The sequence below is a fragment of the Dendropsophus ebraccatus genome, chromosome 8 (genome assembly GCF_027789765.1).
Source record: "Dendropsophus ebraccatus isolate aDenEbr1 chromosome 8, aDenEbr1.pat, whole genome shotgun sequence".
Classification (NCBI taxonomy): Eukaryota; Metazoa; Chordata; class Amphibia; order Anura; family Hylidae; genus Dendropsophus; species Dendropsophus ebraccatus.
The window spans coordinates 15,479,326-15,504,135 of record NC_091461.1 but is presented as its reverse complement, the minus strand read 5'-3'; the positions used below and the strand labels follow the sequence as shown (position 1 = coordinate 15,504,135).

The 24,810-nt window shown below is 41.5% G+C and overlaps 1 protein-coding gene across 1 annotated transcript in view; it reads left to right on the top strand.

Moving 5' to 3' along the window:
- PTPN6 (protein tyrosine phosphatase non-receptor type 6) overlaps window positions 1-22,672 on the top strand; it is a 41,902-nt gene extending 19,230 nt beyond the window's left edge. The window contains exons 4-16 of the mRNA XM_069979888.1: window positions 10,448-10,628; window positions 12,408-12,521; window positions 12,697-12,810; window positions 15,632-15,728; window positions 16,048-16,127; window positions 16,556-16,705; window positions 17,347-17,481; window positions 19,006-19,160; window positions 19,719-19,786; window positions 20,115-20,266; window positions 20,671-20,750; window positions 20,840-20,964; window positions 22,524-22,672. Of these exons, the coding sequence (XP_069835989.1) occupies window positions 10,448-10,628; window positions 12,408-12,521; window positions 12,697-12,810; window positions 15,632-15,728; window positions 16,048-16,127; window positions 16,556-16,705; window positions 17,347-17,481; window positions 19,006-19,160; window positions 19,719-19,786; window positions 20,115-20,266; window positions 20,671-20,750; window positions 20,840-20,960 (1,447 nt within the window). The 3' untranslated portion in view covers window positions 20,961-20,964; window positions 22,524-22,672. The remainder of the gene's footprint in view (window positions 1-10,447; window positions 10,629-12,407; window positions 12,522-12,696; window positions 12,811-15,631; window positions 15,729-16,047; window positions 16,128-16,555; window positions 16,706-17,346; window positions 17,482-19,005; window positions 19,161-19,718; window positions 19,787-20,114; window positions 20,267-20,670; window positions 20,751-20,839; window positions 20,965-22,523) is intronic.
- Window positions 22,673-24,810: the final 2,138 nt, after the last annotated feature.

Genomic DNA, 24,810 nt, shown 5'->3' with positions numbered 1-24,810 from the left:
TATGATAGGATTAGATACAGCAAATACTATCACACATCATCAGCTATCTAGCAGACAGTGTCACACATAATAGTCACACATACATTCGCTATCACTTATCATGGGCTTCGTGCACTAACCTAGCAAATAGGATCACACATCATAGGCTTAGATACACATCTTGGACAGTGTCACAAATGATAGTTAGTCATGTACACCAATTCAGTATCACATATGATAGGCTTAGATACACCAGGCCAGCAAACAGTATCTCCTATGATAGGCTTAGATTGAGTAAACCAGTAGATAGTATCATACTTCCTAGGCTTAGATACACATCTCAGTTGACAGAGTTACACACGATAGACATACATACAGTCAGTATCATATATGATAGGTTTCGATGCACTAGACTAGCCAAGGTATCACATGTGCTAGACTCGGATACACAGTTTAGTTTCACACTAGATACATTTAGATACACCCAGTAACATACATGTGTTTGACAGATGATCATCACAAATAGTAAACTTTGATACATGTGCTCAGCAAACAGTATAATAGGTAGGTATAGGTATACCTGAGGTATCACTATTGATAGGCTTAGATACACCCCCACCATAAGTAGCTTAGATACACCTCCCAGAACACAGTATAACACATGATAGGTTTAGATACACCACCACCATAAGTAGCTTAGATACACCTCCCAGAAGACAGTATAACACATGATAGGCTTAGATACACCACCACCATAAGTAGCTTAGATACACCTCCCAGCAGACACTATAACACATGATAGGCTTAGATACACCTTGCAGCAGACAGTATAACACATGGTAGGCTTAGATACACCAACACCATAAGTAGCTTAGATACACCTCCCAGCAGACAGTATAACACATGATAGGCTTAGATACACCACCACCATAAGTAGCTTAGATACACTTCCCAGCAGACAGTATAACACATGATAGGCTTAGATACACCTTCCAGCAGACAGTATAACACATGGTAGGCTTAGATACACCACCATAAGTAGCTTAGATACACCTCTCAGCAGACAGTATAACACATGATAAGCTTAGATACACCACCACCATAAGTAGCTTAGATACACCTCCCAGCAGATAGTGAAACAAATGATAGGCTTAGATGCACCACCTTCAAAAGTGGCTTAGATACACCTGTCAGCAGACAGTGTAACACATAATAGGCTTAGATACACCTCTGAGCAGACAGTATCACACATGATAAGCAGACATTAGTGCTATTACACTTAGGAGGCCTGGGGTTTCCTGTGCTGTGGTTTATTATAGGTGTTAGTATATTACAGAATACAGATTACACTTTTATTTTTACATATCTCAGTGCCAGTGTCTCACATAATAAGCTTACATACATGGCGCTATAGAAGCTTAGATACCCTGGATGAGTGGATGGTATCACTCTCCATAGACATACCAGCTTGGCAAGCATCATCACATATGACAGGCTTAGATACACAGCTCAGCAGACAATATCACCAGATAGGTTAGATGAAGCATTAAGCAGACAGAAGCCCGTCAGGCACAGGTACTCTCAGAATCCAATCAAGTAAGCTATGGCTGGGTTCACACTACGTTTTTCCTATACGTTTTTTTCTAAAAAAAACAAATGAAAAAAACAGATGCATTTGTGTGCATCCGTTTTGATGCATTAGAGAAAAACATCCATTTGGGTTTTTTTTAACGGACATAAAAATTAGGTTAACTACATTTTTGTGTCCTTAAAAAAAAAAAACAGATACGTTTTGATCCATATTTTTTATAATAGAAAAAACGCTTAAAACAGATGCACACAAATGCATCCGTTTTTCCAGCTGTTTTTCATCCGTTTTTTTTTTTTTTTAATTTCTTTTTTTTCTTCAAAAATGGATGGAAAAAAACGGATTGTGAAAACGTAGTGTGCACCCAGCCTTAGATGCACCTCTTGGCAGGCAGAATCACACTTGATAGATTTGGGTACACTCAGATAATTTCATACCTAATGGGCTTAGATACATTTGCAAAAACCCCCACAAATGATGGCTTGAGTACACTAAGACAGTATCACACATAATAGGCTTAGATACACTTGTATAGTATCGCACATAATAGGCTTAGATACACTTGTATAATATCATACAGGATAGTCTCAACAGACAAAACCACACTATATAGGCTTAGGTACACAGAAAGTATCACACATAATAGGCTTAGATACACTTTTATAGTATCACACAGAATAGACTCGGCAAACAAAACTATACATGAAAGGCTTAAGTACACTAAGGTAGTATCACACATAATAGGCTTAGATACACTTGTATAATATACAGGATAGGCTCAACAGAAACAACACTTGAAAGGCTTAGGTACACTTAGAGAGTATCACACATAATAGGCTTAGATACACTTGTATAGTATTAAACAGGATAGGATAATCAGACAAACCCACACTTTTAGATTTAGATACAATCAGACAATAATTACACAAAATAGCCTTGGATACACTCTTATCAGATAGTATCACACATAATAGCTTAGATACACATAACTAAATTGTGTTTTTAGGTAATTTTTTAGCTGTGCCTCTCATCATGTATTATTCTAGTCACATATATCACATGTTTTATTCTTGTCATATATATATCACGTGTGATTTCCCACATCAGACATTGATGGTTCATCGTATATATATGCTGGACATAGGAGTAAACAGGGACCCTGACCATTGATTGGCAGCCATATTGGTTGGTGGAGGATACGGGCACGCTATGTACCTAATCTCAGCGGTATATACCCGTCTCACATCAGGTCTGTGCAGAGACGTGAAGCTATTTTGGGTACAGGATGAGGTCAGGCCTCACCTCACCACTCCCATCTCTTGAAATACGGATGTGGCAGCTATAAATTTAGATGTAATATGGCTTATTATAGTACTGGCTGCGGCATCTGCTCTCAGGGTCAGAACTGGGCACGATGGGTGCAGTGATATCACAGGCGATTAGCAGGAAGCGTAACCTAACATAATTCTTCTATCTTTACCTGTCCCATAAGCAGCAACATGGCCGCCATCACACCTGGTCACCCGGCTATCTGCCTATAGACAGGCCCAATAGATCTAAAGTGGGTGATGACAGCCCCATCTCTCATAAAGGAGAGCAGTAACTACATGCAGCGTATAGAATAGGGGAAGTAGGACTGTGCATGGAAGGTTTCTCAACACCCGGCGTTCATTCAGTGACGGCACGCTATGTGTCCTCACATACGTTTCAGGTTATAGTATATGGAAATCACCAATGAGCTACTGCTGTCAGATCCGCTACTCCTCCATGTAGTATAGTGTCCTTTAGTAAAGGGACTATGAATCTCTTACATTTAAAGTGTCACTGTTTAATTTTTTTTTGCAGAAATCAATAGTTCCGGCGATTTTAAGAAATGTTGTAATTGGGTTTATTAGCCGAAAAATGCATTTCTATCATGAAAAAGCAGTTTGAAGCTCTCCCCCCTGTCTTCATGGTTGTCTATGGAGAGGAGAGGGGTGGAGGGAGATTAGGCACCAAAACAGGACAACAAAGAGTTAATTTACAGCTACATCATTGGGCTATCTCCTCTGAAGTCAGCACTGACCTCTCTGACCTCTGAATACTTGCTTCCCACAGCTCTCAGCTGTGTAATTCTTTGTTCTCTGCTCTCTGCTGGTGACTAATCTCCCTCCTCCCCCCTCCCCTCTCTATAGATTACACAGGGCCCGACTGATGTAAAATTTCCTAAAAAATGAGCAGTGAATGAGAGAGAGGAGGGGGGAGGGGAACACCTGTGAAAAGGCTTTTTGAATGCAGATAATGGCAGATTTGCTTAACAAACCCCATTATAAAGTTTCTTGAAATCGCCTGTAGTATTGATTTCTGCAAAAAAACTAAGCAAAAAACAAAACAAAACACAGTGACACTTTGTGGAGTTTTCTGTAGGGGGCGTATTGGGGACAGGCCCCTTTTTTAGAAAGCATCTCCAAAGAGTGTCTCTTTCTCTGGAGGACCTAGCACTTCCATACCTTAGACCATTAGCCCATTGCTTTAATCCGATCATTACCCCTGTGGTGGTGCTGTAGGGAAATGTAACACTTGCTATTGGGTTTCTCAGCTGCTGGACACTCTGTTCTTTACTATACCAGCAGAATGACATGAATACTTGATTCAGTTCAGCTTAGCAGACATGAATGTGGAAATATGGTGACCGGCCCATGAAAATTTGTTTCCTGCATTGGATTTTCTGGGTATGAATGAGTTAATAAGCCGACCAGACCAGAGCCCAGTCACAGTAATACACACTTTTGCACTCACAGTACTAAACCTATACGCATACTATTGATATATCAGCCTACTTGCTGACTGGTTTCCTGGAGTAAATGTGATCCCCAGCCGCACAGCGCTAATACAGAGCAGGGTCACAACATGGGGGTAATGGGATCCCGGCCTGTATAGTGCTGTGCGGCAGCCCTAGATCAGAGCGGGGAATCTGGAACCGCAGGGCTTAGAGAGCTCCGCATTTCCCAACATAAATGTTGATGGCAGCAGGGAGGCCTTTTTTTTTTGTTCACAACTCTCCCTTTAAGCCCCATTGTAATTGCTGCTCTGGACATCCTCTATTCTGTGTACATCCCTGATCCTAATAACCCCTTCTTATGTTGGTCGTTCACCTTCCATAACTGTCCGCTAAATAAATGTTCGATCAACCAACGGCCATATAACTAGGTTATCACATACACATTAATGATCCACTCAGTCGAGCCTACATGTGCTTTAATTAATATTATGGATCATATATAATAAGAGATTAACATACAGATATTAAAGGGGTATTCTGCTCAAACATAACTTTTCATATGTTGCTGCCCATGGTGAGACTAACAATTCCTTCTATACTTGTCATTATCTATTCAGTCTCCTTCTCCCAGTTCTGAGCTGCTGCTTTCTGCTAAAATCTGTGTGAGCTTTACCCGCCGTCTCCCCCTCCTTCCCCCTCCCTTCTGAGACGGCTAATGTAAACAAGTTCCTATCTGCAACTTTGTAATGCTGCGAGGGTTAATCACAGTGAGTTCATCAGCAACTTAACCTCAGATTAACCCTCCCAGCATTACAAAGAAGCTACAAAGTAGCAGATAAAGCCAGTCAGGGACTTGTTTACATCAGCCGTTTTAGAAGGGAGGGGGAGACAGAGAGAAAGGCTCACGCACAGATTTTTGTGTCTCTAGTAGAAAGCAGCAGCTGAGAACTGAGGGAAGGAGACTGAATAGATAATAAAAAGTACGGAAGGAATTGTTAGTGTCACCAAGATCTATCTATCTATCTATCTATCTATCTATCTATCTATCTATCTATCTATCTTCAGCTACTTCAGAACACGTTTAGTTTCTGTCCTGGCAGTTTTACGCCTTGGGCCCCGGTAGTAACCAGCCTTTGTTCTCAGTTTCCCCCCTTCTTCTCCCTCTCAGTTCACCACCCATGCCGCTCACCGCCGTGTCCCTCTGAGCTTCCTTCTTGCGGTTGGAAAATTCTCTGCTCTGTCTTGAAATAATTTGTTACTGAAGTTTCCATCATGTGACTTCTGACAACTCAACCACACAATCCTCTTGTGCAAAATGCAAACCGCGCTGTGCGGCACTATGACAGGTGCAGGGGTGCAGTGTATTATTATGGTGTCTGATCAGCAGGTGCATTGTGGATATGATGTCCAGCATCCAGCAACCTGCAGTAAAGTGCAACTCTAGGTCATTATACACTTTAAATCCACATACAGAGTTGAGCATACTCCAGAGCTGCACTCACTATTCTGCTGGTGGGGTCACTGTGTATATACATTACATTACTGATCCTGAGTTACATCAGCACTGACATATCCCTCTGTGTTGTAGTCTTGTAAATGTCAGACTAGAACTTTAATAAAAAAAACATATATGTATATGCAAATAAATGTGTGGTGAGAAATTACAGAACTGCTATGAATATTTACCATGAGAACAGTATCTAAAAAAGCTGAAGTTGTGCAGTTAAGAAACTGGTTCCCCCACATCTAATATTAGGCTGCACTTATCCTCTAATTCCGCTTTGTACACGTCCCAATGTATTTCTACAAAGAAGGTAAAGTACCTGTTATTGTACAGAGTGTCCTATACTCCATTCACATCCGGAGCTGCACTCAAAATTCAGCTGTCTGCCATTATAAACTATCAGTGATTTAGCCCCGCCCCTGAGCTCTGTGTAACTTTTACCTGGTGCTACTCAGAATTCTGGATTTTACTTTTGTTCCGACTAGAGGTGGAAAAACATCATAATACAAAGGATTCCTAAAGTTATCCCATCCATGTAGATTGTTATTCTTTGTCAGGGCAGTTTTAAAGGGAAAGTGTCGTCAGGAAATGACCTATTCTCTAAATCAAGTTTATGTGCATGCGCTTTTAAAGAAATTTTTTTTGTTTTTTTTTTTGTTTTTTTTTTAAACAATTTTCCATTTTATTATCTATATTAAAAAACAATTCTGAGACAGGAAATTAGGCTGGGTTCACATTGCCTTTTTGCAAGCTGTTTTTTCATCCATTTTATGCAAAACAACGGGTGCATTTTTGTGCATCTGTTTTCCGTTTTTGCGTTGACTTCCATTATATATATATATATATATATATATATGTATATATATATAAAAAAAGGGGGAGATCATAAAACAGATTAAAACACATGCTTTCTTTTTAGACTGGGTTCACACTTTGTGAAATCCAGGTTTTCATCCGTTTTATGCAACAAAAAAAAAAAAAAATATGAAAAGCCAGATGCATTTGTGTGTATCCGTTTTTACATTTACTTTTATAAAAAATATATATTATAAAAAATTCCTTTTTTTTTTTTTTTGTGTACACATATCGTGGTCAACCAAACTTTTGTGTGTACTAAAAAAAAAGGATGCGTTTTGATCTGTTTTTTGATCTGTTCTTTTTGTAATGGCAGTCAATGGAAAAACGGATCAAAGCGGATGCACATAAATGCACCTGTTTTTTGCACAAAATGGACTGCAGTGTGAACCCAGCTTTAGAAAATACCCTGAGCACCTTGCGCCACGCTGTACTCTCACTGTACAGAGAATCTTACTGTATACTGTACTCTGTACTTCGGCCCGGATGGAGTGGCATGGGTGCTTGTTTTTTGTGGGATGAGTTGTATAATTATTTTTTTTAATTCCAATATTAATGAGAATGTACTACTTTGCTTACTCAAAATTTTTTTATAGACTACCTGGTCAGGACCAGAGCATACATCGTGGTTGCGCAGTCCATTTTTTAAAACGACGTCCGGTTTCCACGATCTGCATCAGTTTCTTTATGTACATTTTGGCCCAATATGTGCACTGGAAGTGGGCCCGGTGCCCCCAGGGTATCGATACCCTCAATGACACAGCCAGACTTGATTATGATGGCGGCGCCTTACCAAGGGGGGGGGGGGATATCGATACACTGGGGGCACCAGGCCCACTTCCAGTCCACACATTGGGCCAAAATGTACATAAAGAAACTGTTGCAGATCGTTGAAACCTGGCCTCGTTTTTGAAAATGGACTGCGCAACCATATAAAAAATGTAAAAAAAATGTAAGTAAGCGAAGTGGTACATTCTTTTTAGGGGTAGCTTCACACGTACCGTATCGCAGCTGATTTACTGCTGCGTATCCGCAGCAGATCCGCAGCAGATTTGACTAAATGATTGAACACAGCATTAAATCCGCACTGTAAAATCCGCTGCGGATCCACAGCAGATCCGCAGCGGATTTAATGCTGTGTTCATTCATTTAGTCAAATCTGCTTCGGATCTCCTTCGGATATCCTTACATTGGAATAAAAAAAAATTATACAACTCATCCTACAAAAAACAAGCACCCATGCCACTCCATCCAAAAGGGATGGCTCCAATAATATGGTGAAAAACAAACAAAAACATCTTCTAAATAGTAATTTTATTGAGCAAAAGGAGCAAAACATAAAAACATAGATTTAATATGGCCGTAATCATACCAACCTGCAGAATAAAGGAAATGTCGACAATGCCACATGGTGAAAGCTGGATAATGAAACTAATAAAGATATAGAACTAATTTTTTTTTTTTACTAGTTTTTGTACCACAGAATGGGACAATTACATAAAAATAAACTCATCCCACAAAAAAGAAGTCTTCTAAAACAAACGCTAGAGGGGGTAGATCTATCGCTGTGTCTTTTAGTAAGGTTCTCTTTGTTGCCAATAACAACCAATCACAGCTCAGCTTTCATTTTACCAAAGCAAAATGAGAAATGAAAGCTGAGCTGTGATTGGTTGTTATGGGCAACACAGAGAATCTTACTATAAGATACAGCGATAGATATACCCCGTCTGCCTCTTGGAATAAACAAGAAAGTCAAATCCTTAACCCTTTTAGAAACTGCCAATACATCTTTTTACAGCGGTCACTAATGGGCCTAAATGCAACCAATACACCTTTTTACTGTGTAGCCAGCAGCTATGATCTTCTAATTCTGGATAGTCTTAAACCTTGACGGTCAGACAGGACTTGGGCCTCCTTTTTGTTCTCTTTTAAGATGTCTCCTTCCCCTCTCCTCTTCTTCACTCCCTTGTCCCTGTTAATCTCTTACAGCCGTATCACTGCACCAGGATCAACACAGCCGACATCCTGCATTAAGGGAGCTTGGCTGCCAATATGACAGCCAGGCACCGGCACTAGCTGCCAGGAACAGAGAAACTTCAGATCCTGACAGTAACTGATCTTAGCCCATCGGCATTCTGGGGACATAATGGTCGGCTGCCAATAGGTTTCTTAAAGGAGAAGTCCGGCGAAAATCTTTGAGTATTGTATTGCCCTCCAAAAGTTATACAAATCCCCAATATACATTTATTACGGGAAATGCGTAAGTGCTTTTTCCCCTGCACTTACTACTGCATCAAGGCTTCACTTCTTGGATGAAATGCTGATGTCACTTCCTGGGTAACATGGTGATGTCACTTCCCGGGTAACATGGTGATGTCACAACCTGACTCCCAGAGCTGTGCGGGCTGTGGCTGCTGGAGAGGATGATGGCAGAGGGATGCTCAGTGTCCTTCCAGTGCCCTGTGTCCATCAGTGTCCCCCTGCCATCATCCTCTCCAGCAGCCACAGCCCGCACAGCTCTGGGAGTCGGGTTGTGACATCACCATGTTATCCAGGAAGTGACATCACCATGTCATCCAGGAAGTGACATCACCATGTCATCCAGGAAGCCTTGATGCAGTAGTAAGTGCAGGGAAAAAACACTTTGGGGGAGAGTTATGAAAGGGTGTAAATATACACCTTGTGTAAACTGCCCACAGCAACCAATCACAGCTCAGCTTTCAGCTCTGATAGAATAAAAGGGGAGCTGTGATTGGTTGCTGTGGGTAGTTTACACCAGATGCATATTTACACCCTTTCATAAATCTTCCCCTTTATGTGCATTTCCCGTAATAAGTGTATGTTGGTGATTTGTATAACTTTTGGAGGGCAATACAATACTTTAATAACAATTTTCGACAGACTTCTCGGCCCGCAGGCCTGCCATGTATATGCCTGTATACAGCTGTGCAGGAGACATGACTGTATAGAGTACCTTTAAATCGTTTTTTTTGTACCAAACGTTAAAAAAAACTATATAAACTTGATATCCCTGTAATTTTAACGACCCATAGGATATATCTATGAGTTCTTTTACCACATGTTAAATGGTGTAAATTTTTTGTGCAAAATTTTTTATTTATTTATTTTGTTTTACATTAAAAAGGGTTAATCAATGAGCTATATGAATCCCAAAATGGCGCCATCAAAAAGTTAAATTTGCCCTGCCCTTCTATGGTAATGTTGACAAAAAAAAAAGTGTAACCCTGCTATATAACCCTTTTATGCTGTAGTGGATACATGCCTTATTCTTACAGTAACAGATCCACAGCCGTAAAAAACAGTTCCAAGCTGTTTTTAAGAATACTGTGCTGTGAATACTATATGACCCCTTGATTTCTGCTGCTGTAAGGATCTCTGTTTATACTTAGCTTTTTATTTGTATTTTTACATATTGTTATCTGATGTGAGTATTTTTATTCTACTTTGCATTCTGCTTATCAGGATGTGTTCATTATCTGATAGTTTTCCACTGGTCACCATTTATGCTTCTATAGAGCGCCACCTAAAGGACAACAGGAGTATATGTGTATTGGTTTTGAGGGACCCTGAATGAAAAGAAGATGGTATTGCATGTCACTTGTTCTAGTGTCTGGACTCAAGTCCATGGGGTGTGTGTGTGTGTGTGTGTATATATATATATATATATATATATATATATATATATATATATATATACACTGTATGTGTGTGTTTATACATATTGTTAATATTTCCACAGCTGGTACCATGGGTATCTTTCTGGACCAGATGCTGAGAAGTTACTGCAGCAAAAAGGGGAGCCTTGGACGTTCCTTGTCAGAGAGAGTCGTAGTAAACCAGGAGATTTTGTCATCTCTGTCCTGACAGCTGATGTAAAAGATGGCAAACCCCGGGTGACGCACATCAAGATCTTTTGCGAGGTAAAATTCTTTTTTTTTTTTTAATACTGCCTCAATGTACAAGAATATACCTAGTATAATACTTGCTCTATACACAAGAATATAACTACTATAATACTGCTCCTATATACAAGAATATAACTACTATAATACTGCTCCTATATACAAGAATATAACTACTATAATACTGCTCCTATATACATGAATACAACTACTATAATACTACTCCTATATACAAGACTATAACTACTGTAATACTGCTCCTATATACAGGAATATAACTACTATAATACTGCTTCTATATACAAGAATATAACTACTATAATACTGCCCTTATATACAAGAATATAACTACTATAATACTGCCCCTTATATACAGGAATAAAACTACTATAATACTGACCCCTATATACAAGAATATTACTATAATACTGCTCCTATATACAGGGATATAACTACTATAATACTGACCCCTATATACAAGAATATAACTACTATAATACTGCTCCTGTATACAGGAATATAACTACTATAATACTGCTCCTATATACGAGAATATAACTACTATAATACTGCCTCCTATATACAAGAATATAACTACTATAATACTGCCCCTTATATACAGGAATAAAACTACTATAATACTGACCCCTATATACAAGAATATTACTATAATACTGCTCCTATATACAGGGATATAACTACTATAATACTGCTCCTATATACATGAATACAACTACTATAATACTACTCCTATATACAAGACTATAACTACTGTAATACTGCTCCTATATACAGGAATATAACTACTATAATACTGCTCCTATATACAAGAATATAACTACTATAATACTGCCCCTATATACAAGAATATAACTACTATAATACTGCTCCTATATACAGGAATATAACTTCTATAATACTGCCCCTTATATACAGGAATATAACTACTATAATACTGCTCCTATGTACAGGAATATAACTAATATAATACTGCCTCCTATATACAAGAATAAATCTACTATAATACTGCCCCTATATACAAGAATATAACTACTATAATACTGCCCCTTATATACAGGAATATAACTACTATAATACTGCTCCTATATACAAGAATATAACTACTATAATACTGCCCCTTATATACAGGAATATAACTACTATAATACTGCTCCTATGTACAGGAATATAACTAATATAATACTGCCTCCTATATACAAGAATAAATCTACTATAATACTGCCCCTATATACAGGAATATAACTACTATAATACTGCTCCTATATACAGGAATATAACTACTATAATACTGCTCCTATATACAAGAATATAACTACTATAATACTGACCCCTATATACAAGAATATAACTACTATAATACTGCTCCTATATACAAGAATATAACTACTATAATACTATTCCTATATACAGGAATATAATTACTATAATACTGCTCCTATATACAGGAATATAACTACTATAATACTGCCCCCTTTTTACAGGAATATAACTACTATAATACTGCTCCTATATACATGAATATAACTACTATAATACTGCCCCCTATTTACAGGAATATAACTACTATAATACTGCTCCTATATACAGGGATATAACTACTATAATACTGCTCCTATATACAAGAATATAACTACTATAATACTGCTCCCTATATACAAGAATATAACTACTATAATACTGCTCCCTATATACAAGAATATAACTACTATAATACTGCTCCTATATACAAGAATATAACTACTATAATAGGGTGTCACACGCGTATTGTCTCTGTAGGGGGAGAAGTACACTCTGGGGGATGTAAAGTTTGATTCTCTCACGGATCTTATTGAAGCTTACAAGCAGAAACATATAGAAGAAGTGTCTGGAGCCTTTGTTTACTTGAAAAAGGTGAGCACAGAACCTTATGTTATATATAGAGATGGGCCTTGTTACCTGAGGACAGGGGTGGTGCCATGTTATTCTAATCCTGGATCACGACTTGGGCCTCCTTCTGTTCTTCTTCAAGATGTCTCTTCTCCATCTCCTCTTCTTCACCCACTTTCCTTGTCTCTACATCCTACAGCCGTATCACTCAACCAGAGTCAACGCAGCCGACATTGAGAATCGCATGAAGGAATTAGATAAGAAAACGGAAAGAGAGGAGTCTGCGAAGGCCGGATTCTGGGAAGAGTTTGATGTAAGTTGTGTATGGTTGTCTACACTATGGCAATATTCAGACAGACGTCTTAAAGGGGTTATCCAGTGCTACAAAAACATGGCCGCTTTCTTCCAGACACAGCACCACTCTTGTCTCTAGTTTGGGTTTTGGTTTTGCAACTTAAAGGGGTTATCCAGCGCTACAAAAACATGGCCGCTTTTCCCCCTACTGTTGTCTCCAGTTCAGGTGTGGTTTGCAATTAAGCTCCATTCACTTCAATGGAACTAAGTTTCAAAACCCCACCCAAACTGGAGACAACAGTAGGGGGAAAGTGGCCATGTTTTTGTAGCGCTGGATAACCCCTTTAATTCCATTGAAGTGAATGGAGTTTAATTGCAGACCACACCTGAACTGGAGACAAGAGTGGTGCTTTCTCTGGAAGAAAGCGGCCATGTTTTTATAGCACTGGATAACACTTTTAATGAGAATCTTGGAGGATTTAATTGGGAGAGAGGTTTTGGATTGTTATGTTGAAGCCTCCTCCTCCTGCACTTCACCTTCTCTTTTTTCTTTTATGTTCTCTTTAATATTATTTTTCTCCTCAGACCTTAGTATTACCGTATGTGTCACCTTTCTTCCCTGTAGCCTGTCTTCTCCTATCACATTTGCACCTATATTTAGAAGGCCTGAACATGCAGGGTGTGGACTCTATTAGGTGAGCATGTGGCCCCAGGGCAGGGAGTTGAGTAGTCAACCTATGGGCAGGGTATGTTGGGTGTTCCCTTAAAGTTATGGTATATCACCAGTATGAGGACTCTGCGTCTCCAACAATGCTGAGGGTAAAGGTCACTTAGCACTGGCAATCCTTCTGACTGTGCACAAACTTTTTGGTCTGTATTTTCGTTTCGTTTTGTCCATTTTTTTTTTTGCATTTTTTGTTAAAGGGGTAGTTTACCAAGATTTTTTCTTTCAGAATAACTGGTGCTAGAAAGTGCCAGAGATTTGTTATTTACTTCTATTAAAAAAATCTCAAGTCTTCCAGTATTTATCAGATGCTGTATGTCCTGCAGGAAGTGGTGTATTCTTTCCAGTCTGACACAGTGCTCTCTGCTGCCACCTCTGCCCATGTCAGGAACTGTCCAGAGTAACAAATCCCCATGTAAAACCTCTCCTGCTCTGGACAGCCAATCACAGACCTTGTTTGTTATGTGCCCCTCCCCCATACACTGTACACGTGACTCTGTAGCCAATCGCAGACCTTGATGGTTATGTGCTCCCTCTTATACACTGTACACGTGTCACTGCAGCCAATCACAGACCTTGGTGGTTATGTGCCCCTCCCCTCTACACTGTACGGTTTCACTGCAGCCAATCACAGACCTTGGTGGTTATGTGCCCCTCCCCTATACACTGTACCATGTCACTGCAGCCAATCAGAGATCTTAGTGGTTATGTGCCCCTCCCCTCTACACTGTACCGTGTCACTGCAGCCAATCACAGACATTGGTGGTTATGTGCCCCTCCCCTATACACTGTACCATGTCACTGCAGCCAATCACAGATCTTAGTGGTTATGTGCCCCTCTCCTCTACACTGTACCGTGTCACTGCAGCCAATCACAGACCTTGGTGGTTATGTGCTGCACATGCAACTGGTTGAGGCATCGTACACAGAGTACAGGGTATCATCTCAGCACTACCATTGGGAGACCCCGGAGCAGCACCCCTGTCCCTGTCTGTATTCTTTTTTTCATACAATGATGGAAACCCCCTTTAAATAGGGCTAATTCAGCTTCCTCCCTTACTGTGTTCCATTTATAATACGGTAATGGTGTCTTCTTATATGGCGTAGGAGCTTTCAGGTCCCTGAGGCACCTGGGCCCTGTGTGACTGCTACCTTTGCGTTATTATCCCATGGTCCTTGCAGTAAGATAGAAGCCAGCTTTTTTTGTGTGTGTGTGTTTTTTGTGCTTTTTTGTAGCATTAAACACTTAAAAAAAAAGCTGTTCTAAAAAAATGTACTAAAAATGCTCCAAAAACAAACAAATAAAACTCAAAATTTGAGACTCGTTTTGCTTGTAAAGTAAAATAGTTTATGAGCCTGAAAATACAAAGTGTGAACATAGCCCAAGTGTATTTTTCACTCGTCGATCCATTGGTTGGGTCTTGTGAATGGTGCGAGGGAGAAGTGGTTGTGTGCAAATGAAGTTGGGCCAGAAAGAGGAGGATACCTAATTGGTTATCCAACTAACACATGCATGTTGAATTTGGCTGAGCATGCAGATGTGGAGAGAGGGGAGTAAGCCGCTGCCAGACAGCTCTGCTAGCAGCTTATCTTACTGAGAACAAAAGGATCAGGCATATCACCTGACCCAATCACCCAATCCTTTTATCCACCAACATCGTTTGTTAGGGAGAGTCAGGATGATCCTATATACATTAGATGGTCTGCTGGTCCTGGCTAAATGGTAACCAGTCTTAAAGGGGTTTTCCAGGCAGACATTACTGATAAACTATCTTCTTTTAGGCCAACAATAGCTGATCAGTAGAGTGCCAGCATCCAGCACAGCTGTTCAGCACAGCCATGGGACATAATGTACAGAGGTGGAGGCCTCAGCTTCCAGTAGACTCTGATCTGCTTAGTCTGATGGTGCAGTGGTTTATATGAACGACCCCATGGATGATTGATTGGGTCACATGTTGCCGATCACCATCTTGTGGCCATGGCTAACTTTACCATTTCCTTCAGCCATGACATGGGGCTGGGGCATGATGGGATAACAACTTTGGTGAGGAAGCATTGGGTCTGGACACATCTGGTGGCTTCTTCATAGGTCTTAATATATCTCTGTCCTCTACAGGCTCTTCAGAAACAAGAAGCCAACTTACGGTATGAGAGAACCGAGGGTCAAAGGCCGGAAAACAAAAGCAAAAACCGATACAAAAATATCCTTCCCTGTAAGTTTACCTGAATCTCGACAGTGACCTGCTTTTCACCATAGAAATCTCATACCTCATATATATGTCTAGCAATAATTCACCACATTGTGATCACAAGAAGGTCAGAGACACAGATCTAGTAACAACCTGAAACCAGAGAGCAGCTTTCTTATGACAGCCACTCCTTCTGCTGATAGACAGTCGATCAGCTCTTTTTTGGCAGCTGCTCTATAGTAGTGGCACTCCAATGGGCACCTAGCAGGAGAAGTAACATGGAGGGTGGATATGGTACACAATGCCAGGGTAACCACGGTTTTGTTTTCTCTTCTCTTTCCAGTTGACCACACGAGAGTTAAATTACGTTGTGCAGACCCAAACGCTCCAGGCTCAGATTATATCAATGCCAATTACGTGACGGTGAGTGTCTTGGGTAAAATAGGGAGGAAAGTTGGTAGACTTCTTCAGGAGATGCTCCGAATGTAGGAAGCTCTTAAGGTATTGGAACCTTAAGATGGAGTAATCAAGGTTTCGCTCCAAACCAATCCAACTAGTAAGAGTCTAGAGTAGTGATAACCCAAATTGCTGAACGTTCGGGTTCCGACAGGTTCTTCTGAATCCCAACCCTCGGCATTTGACTCTCGGTGGCAGCAGAAGTTGGAAGTCTCTGGAAGAACCCATCTGAACCCAAACGTTCGGCAAGATCGCTAGTCACTAGTCTAGAGTAATGATCATTATCCTCCACCAGAGCATTGTGGGTTCACAGCCTTCCTCTATACCGCGGGGACTAAAAATATTGGCCACTCCAAGACTAAGGGTCAATTTCACAATTTCTTTTTCTTTCTCAGAACCAACTAATGGGTGACGATGAACCTTCCAAACGCTTTATTGCTTGTCAAGGGTGTCTGGCGTCCACCACAGGACACTTCTGGGAGATGGTCTGGCAGGAGAACAGCCGGGTCATAGTGATGACCACAAAAGAGATAGAGAAGGGAAGGGTGAGGACTCTGCTCTGCTTTCTTATGGATTTCCAACATATCTTTATAGGAGTAAAGCTGGCAGTTGTTTGGCTGGCATCTATCTCTCCTAAAACCCCTATACACATGCACGCTCAGATTGGTTGAGCATACATGTACTGTGAATGGGAGAGTGAGAGTGGCAGATTTATATAGAACTAAGGATCAGTGCATGTTAAAATTCAACTGGTCAACTCTTCTCTCCTTTGCCATCTGCCATTGTCGGGAGGCCCCCATCAAGATTAGATAGTTGGCCGATCCCTCAGAAATCATCAGGTTTGGCAGACTCTACTGTGTATGGACCTTCTTTTTTCTGATACATAGATTCAAATCCTTGCCATAGAAATAAATTATAAAGTTCTATCTGTCTGCCAGTACGGGAACTTTAGGAGCTTACTGCATTTACTGACTATATAAATTGTATGCAGTAAGCACCCCCTACTGGTGGCTCCAGGCAAACAGAACTTTATGATTTATGGCAGAGTCTCCTCTATGGGACTTGGGGTATTTGTCCCCTTAACCTCTTACGTATTTTGTCTTTCTGACCATTTCCATCGCGTCTATATTTTTTATGACTGTATCAGTATCAGACTGTACAGCGCTGACATTTAATGCCATTCTAGACTAAATGCGTCCTCTACTGGCCAGAAAACGGGACAGATGGAAAGGAATTTGGTCGCTTTTGGGTTGAAATCCTTTCAGAACATGAGGCCATGGAGTACAAGATCCGGACTCTGCGAGTCTCCCTCCTGAGTGATGTGAGTATACAGCCAATCACCAGGCAAGATACAAAGCCTTGCCATGAGGAACGCTGGGTGACCACTTATAGGAGCTGTAATGCCAGTCTGGTAGGTGATCACCCAGCTTTCCTAAAAACTTATCAATAGTTTACTGATAGCAAATGTGACTGCTTAAGTTTCACAAAAGGCGTGTAAAATTTTAGCTATATTTTTAATGCTCCAATGCATCTCATATAGGGAAAAAAATGAAGCAATGGTGCAAGCCTAAATAAAAGCTTCCTACTGTTCTGCATATACAACTCCTCTGCAGATATGTGTATCCATGGTTACAGACTACTAACAAACCCAGTGCAGTCTGATCCTGCAGCCATGTCTTACTCCCCTTGTATTGAGGAGAAGAAACATAGAATGTGGAGTAACATATGACTCCAGGATCAGACTACACAGTGTTTGCTGTAGTCTGTAACCATGGAGACATTTAGATCTGCACAGGAGCTGTATATGTAGAACATTAGATTTGTTTAACGTTTTGTGATATAGGATCAACTCCTGAACAGACCCTAAAGTCATATTTTTTGTATTACTTAAATTCACAGTAAAATTCTTGGAACTTGATAGTCGATGAATTATGAGATGTTTTGCACTACTAGATGGCTACTATAGTATAAAAAATTAATTAAAGAGGAAGTCCCACGAATGGTAAAAAAAAAGGGCAGGCGGGGGTGGGTCCCTAATCAGCTGGGCAGGCAATCACTGAGCCAGGGTCGTGATGTCGCAGCTAGTGGAGCTGCAGGATCCCGGCTGATGTGAATGGCACCCGGTAGTGGCGCTATAATGGCACAGGGATGGGTGAGTTCACTTGTTTGTTATTTTCTCACCACCCCCGTATGCCTGCAGTTTTTAGCTCTCCTTTAAAAAAAAATCAGGGATAGAAAGCCTATGAAGAAAACCAGGAGTTAATCCAAAACACAGAAAATGTTTTATTTTTTTTAATCTTTGTTTTTTCTTTGTTTTGGTTCTACTCCTAGGGGGACATTTATTATGAGGCACAGCGGCCATTTTCTGGTGCAGAGGGCCCACCTGCGCATAAATCCATTTGCGAACGCTTGTTTTAAAATACGCTGCTTGCTCCAGAGGGGCAGGGAGGGGGCGTAACAGGGGAGGGGTAAGATGAACGCAGCCTCAGCATGGCCACATTTAACATCTTTCCGGTAGAAAAATGTTACAGAACCCTACTCCAGCTCTGAGCGGGCATAGGTTACACTGCATGCGAACAGGGAGAGGCTCCGATGCACACAGGATTCATGTAGGGGCATTGCGCCTTTACATGTCCTCCCTAGTTTTAGCCCCCCCCCAAAAAAAAAAAATACTGAGTGTGAACAAAGCCTTAATTTCTACAAATAATGGCAAAAACAACTGTTGTGGAATCACTGGTCTCTACCAATGGTCATGGCGTCGCTTACGTCAGAGTCTGGCCGTAGTTTGTGTCTCTCCGTTGGAGTATTCCTGTCTTGGTCTTATATGTTATGTGTGTGTTTTCAGCGTGCCAAAACCCGGGATATATATCACTATCAGTACTTGAGCTGGCCGGATCATGGTGTACCCGCCGATCCTGGAGGAGTCCTAAGCTTCCTGGGGGAGGTAAACCGTGTCCAAGACAGCATTCCCGGAGCTGGAGCCATCATTGTACATTGCAGGTAATGTTATAGACACTTCTTGTACTTTAACAGCGTAAACATGATGTAATGCAGAGCAAATATAGAGTAAAGCAGCTTATTACAAAAATTAAAGGGATACTTAAAAAAAAAAAAATGTATACATTTTTTTATATATAGAGGCCATAAGGAAAATAATACACCCCATATTCATTCCCACCCTCAGGGCTCCTCCTGCGGCATCTTCAGGTCCCTGCTACGAGTTCTAGCCACTACTTGACAGACTTGTCTCGGCATTGATGGCCCATTTAACCAATCACTGACTAACGCTGCTCAATGCTGCGGCCAGTGATTGGCTGAGCAGGCCATTACCACTGACACAAGTCTGACTTGAATATCCATCTCAAACGTTTATCAGGGACCTAAAAACACTGCAGGAGGAACCCTGAGGGAACGTGTTAGGTGAGGATAGTTTTTTTTAATATATAAAAGAGATATATAAAAATATTTTATTGTTGGTAGTACCTCTTTATGTTGTAGAAAGGAGTTCAAAAAGAAGTCAGTCACCCACTTATGTTGTCTCCTCTGCTTCATTCACAGTGCTGGGATTGGCCGTACTGGGACCATCATTGCTATAGATATGTTGGTTGACACCATCCAAACAAAAGGTGATTAGGAAAAGAATGGCTGGCGGCTATTCTCTTATTTGCAGTGGGGGCCGTGTATATAACAAACTCTGTCACTCAGTTCTATTGTTATTCAGCAACTCTGGTTATGACATGGGTTGCATGGCCAAAGGTGTATGCTTTGTTCTTCCTGAATCGGCTATGTAAGCAAATGGGGGCCACCTGCCTAGGATGGTTTTGTGACCACTTACAGGACATAACGCAGCCCCATTCGCTTACATTGGCAGTGATTCAGGCAGAGTAACATGCAGCCCTAGACTTATTCATGGAATGGCGCAGATCTCCATGACGGCTCACTTGTCTCCTACAGGTGTGGACTGCGACATCGACATACAGAAAACCATCCAGATGGTGAGGTCCCAGCGCTCGGGGATGGTGCAGACCGAGGCGCAGTACAGGTTCATCTACGCCGCTATCGCCCAGTACATCGACTCTTTCAAACACAAGATGAAGGCGTTAGAGGTACGAGACGTGTGGATGAATGATAGACTCTGCTGACATTATATGAAGAATTCCTTTAGTCTGATAATCTGGTATAGAACTGCACTATAATGTGGAATGATACAGAAACGTATGGTCTCTGCTTTTCTTAGATTCCAGATTATGTTGCAGTCAGTACCGGACTATCACAACACTGAACTATCAGATTCCAGATTGAGGGTAGCTTCACATTGTCTGCTGTGGATCCGCAGCAGATCCGCAGCAGATTTGACTACAAGAATTAACACAGCATTAAATCCGCACTGTCAAATCTACTGCGGATCTGCAGCAGAAAATCCACTGCGATACAGTACGTGTGAAGCTACCCTGAAGGAACTTTCCTGTATACAGTGATGTCTAATATGTCTCTCCCCAATCACCAACAGAGAACAAAGACTGCAGAATCAGAATACGGAAACCTGGGCGTGTCTATGTCCAAGATGAAGGTTTCCCGGAGTTCCTCCAAGTAAGACATCTGTGTCTCTAGGCATCATGTCCACCCCAACCCCCGTATCCGCGTCTTCTCACAGCCCTCGCGGCTCTGCTGTGTTTCAGGCCTAAAGATGAAGGAACGGTTTACGAAAATCTGAACGCCAAGAAAGATAAAAAAGAGAAAGTTAACAAAAAAGTGTCATCAGAAAGGGACAAAGCTCGGACCTCCCTAAAGAAGAAGTGACAAAAGGCGAGAAGACCCCTCCCAGAGGGAAGACAATGGTGAGAGTTGTAGTTTTACAGAGGATGAAAATCCTCGGCTATGGGATCAATGCTACAGTCACCGCTGCCCTAATGTAAAGGGGAGCTGTGAGGCAGTATCAAGTATCAATGATGAAAGGCTTAGATACATGGCTCAGAAGATATACGTGAAAGGCTTAGATACAGTGACTGAGCACGTCCTTACACTTGTAAGGCTTAGATACAGCGGCTTAGCAAACAGTGTCACACATGTAAGACTTAGGCTAGGTGGGCTACACAGTGACTTTGGTCTCGTGACCCCAAATCTCATCCAAGTGGCGGTCTGGTTGATAACAAAATAGCCCTAGCCTTAGATACAGCTGCTTAGATACCTGTATCATGCATTAAAGGCTTAGATATTGTGACCTACCAAATCGTGTCACATGATCGACCTAAGGCCCTATTACACAAAGTGATTATCGGCCAATAATCGCTTAGTGTAATAGAAAACAACCATCAGCCAACATGCACAATGTCGTCTGATCGCTGTCTTTCAACAGGCTGAAATGCTAACGACCAGCCTGGCAACGATCCGCTGCTTTTGCTGCGCGTAAAAGGAGCGGGGGCACATGCAGACCACCGTTACCACCTATGGGCTGCCCAGGCAGCGAGTGAGCAACGAGGAGCAAATGAGCGATGACCCGACAGGTCGGCGCTCACTTGCTCCACTAAATCGACCTGTGTAATAGAAGCTTTAGATACCGCAGAGAATATCACACATACTAAGCAGTATTCAGCAGACAGTATCGCATGTACCAAGCTTAGATACATGGCCTCAGCAAACAGTATCACACATGACAAGTATACAGTATATGGTATTTCAGAAAACAGTAGCTCAGCAGACGTATCATACGTAATGAGTTTGGATACCATTGCTCAATAGACTGGATGATCCCACATGAAACTTTTAAGGAATTTGTGGCCCTCCAGCTGCTGCAAAACTACAATTCCCATCATGCCTGGACAGCTGAAGCTGTGGGAAGTAGCTGGAGGGCTGATCGATCCCCTTCCCTGGATTAGATACATCAGCATATTTCTTAATGGACAGAGTTTAGGCCTCAATGTGTGTGGATGGAGAGCCCCCCATAGATTAGTGCTCTATATATACAGTGTTCTGGGGCAGAATCTCTGACATGTCTATAGGCCCCTAGTGTATACCAGGATATCCTTTCTGTATAGGACATTGTGTCTACTATGCTGTACAGAGGGCCATAGTAGTCACGATGGAGGAGATTTATCAAACATGGTGTAAAGTGAAACTGGCTCAGTTGCCCCTAGCAACCAATCAGATTCCACCTTTCATTTTGCAAAGAGTCTGTTAGGAATGAATCTTGGAATCTGATTGGTTGCTAGGGGCAACTGGGCCAATTTCACTTTACACCATGTTTGATAAATCTCCCCCAATGAGATGTGAACAGGGCCCGACACTGCACTCCACAGTATAAGGAACCGTTGTCTTCTATAGTAAATGGATCTCTCACATTTTCTTCTTTTTTCCTTCCTGACAGGTCGGACCTTCTCAGTATTTCTCCAGTGTCCTAATCCATTTCCACCTGATCCAGGACCGCCCTCCCACCACCGCACACAACCTGGACAGTTTTGCTAGAAAATAATATGAAATGTCTGATAATTTAATAAAGTGTTATGCTGCAGCGAGTCCGGCGTACTTTCCTTTACTTACAACCATAGAAAGACACAGAAGAGGACACCCTGCTCCCCTATATGTCTATATCACACCCTCAGAAAGAGAAGACTAGCTGCTATGAGGTCTCCATACACTGTATACACAGAAGAGGGCATCCTGCTCCCCTATATCGCTATAGCATATCCTGAGGGAGAGACTAGCTGCTATGATGTCTCCATACACAGAAGAGGAAATTCTGCTACCCTATATCTCTATAGCATACCCTCAGTAGGAGGAGACTAGCTGTTATGATGTCTCCATACACTGTATATACACAGAAGAGGGGATCCTGCTCCCCTATATCTCTATAGCACACCCTCAGAAGGAGGAGACTAGCTGCTATGCTCTCTTATATATCTATAGAACATTCTCAAAAACCATACTAAGTAGTGTAAGCGTCACTCTGGGGTGACATCTAATATGCACTACAGGCTCCTGAAACCTCTTCGTAGTTTCTGTTTGCTTCTAGCTCTCTCAAGTCAGTCCCACCTTCGGATCCCTCAGTGAGCTGCTTAGTCATCTCTTCTCTCAATGTGAAGTGAATCATAAGTTTTGAAGGATGTGGGGGGCAGGAATGGAGATTGAGAAGAGGACACAAATGCATTTTTCTCTGATAAGATATATTACAAGTTTGCTTGTTCTATTGATCTATGCAAGCTTTGCCGGAACAACAATGAATATTTACGCTGTAAAAGTGAAAGTGATTTGTCACGCGAAAGCACCTCTAGATGAATCAATCGCCCCTTTGTGTTTAATGCACTAGCAAAGCACCAGAAACAATTCACTTAATTCTAAAGACAGTTTTTTTTTTGCCTGGAGGAGAATGACAGGAACTGCAGGTTGGAGGCACTTCTCATAGGGTATCCTGAGGCAAATATAAAGAGGCATAGATATGCACAGTAACTTGTACGGAGTGAACATCACCTGCTCCATATGAGACACTACAACTCCCAGCATAAGCACTGTGCTGGGAGTTGTAGTTCCTCAGCTGCTATGCAGAGAGAGCATTATATTACTGATAGCCGCTGAGGAACTACAACTCCCAGCGTTCATGTACTGTACAGACAGCCAACTCCACACCTCTGCAGCAGCTCTTAGAACTCTGAGGGTTACATCAGCAGCAGCTCTGCTACATTACCGACTAATCAGGGAAAAGCACGGCATGATGGGAAATGTAGAGTGCTGGCCGGCACCATCTTGGATATAGACAGGCTTTTAGTAAAACTAGAAGGACAGGAGATGGCTCAAAATACTCAGGGGGACTTGGTGAGTAAGACCAGTTATTTTGGGAGCATTTAATTTTTACCTCTTGAGGGGAATACCCCTTTAAATAGGGGTGGCTGAGTCTAACCTCCTATTGATGGGGAAAGTGCTGAAGAAAACTGTGCAAAGACGTGTAGATGGTGGGCTGTGAGTAAGGTACCTGCACCAGTGATTGGTTAAACCAGGCATGGGGAACCTGCGGCCCTCCAGCTGTTGCAAAACTACAATTCCCATCATGCTTGGACAGCCAAAGCTTCGCTTTGGCTGTCCATGCATGATGGGAATTGTGGTTTTGCAACAGCTGGAGGGTGGAAGGTTCCCCACCCCTGGGTTAAACAGTGACCAGTAGAAAACATAAGTTAACCCTTCACCTTTCAGCTGTGCCCTGACAAACAGGGGAGAGTGAGACACCAAGTGGTGACAGTGCAAATGGCACCCATCATCCCAGAGTTAACTGTAACCAGGTGGCATAAGACTTAGTGGCACACCTATAGCAGGACACTACACTTACCTCTCTCCTGCTGTGCTCTCACAAGTCTCCTCTCGTGTGTGAACCCGGTCGTGCTTAGTATAAAGTTTAGCTGGGTAGAATGATGTCAGAGTAAGGGTTGGGGCCTCCTGGATTATACAATGCCATGTGCAATGTATATTTCACCTGACACTGCCGCCACACAGAGAGGGATAAGCCACATAAAGGTCAATTGAATTCAAAATGGCATAAAATGGTATTAAAACTGGCATCAAAGTGGGCAGAGGGGCACTTATGACTGAGCTGAATAAGTAACTGGTTCCTTTAAAGAGTTAAATACATAAGTAATTTATTCAGATCCGTTTAATAAGGGAAAAA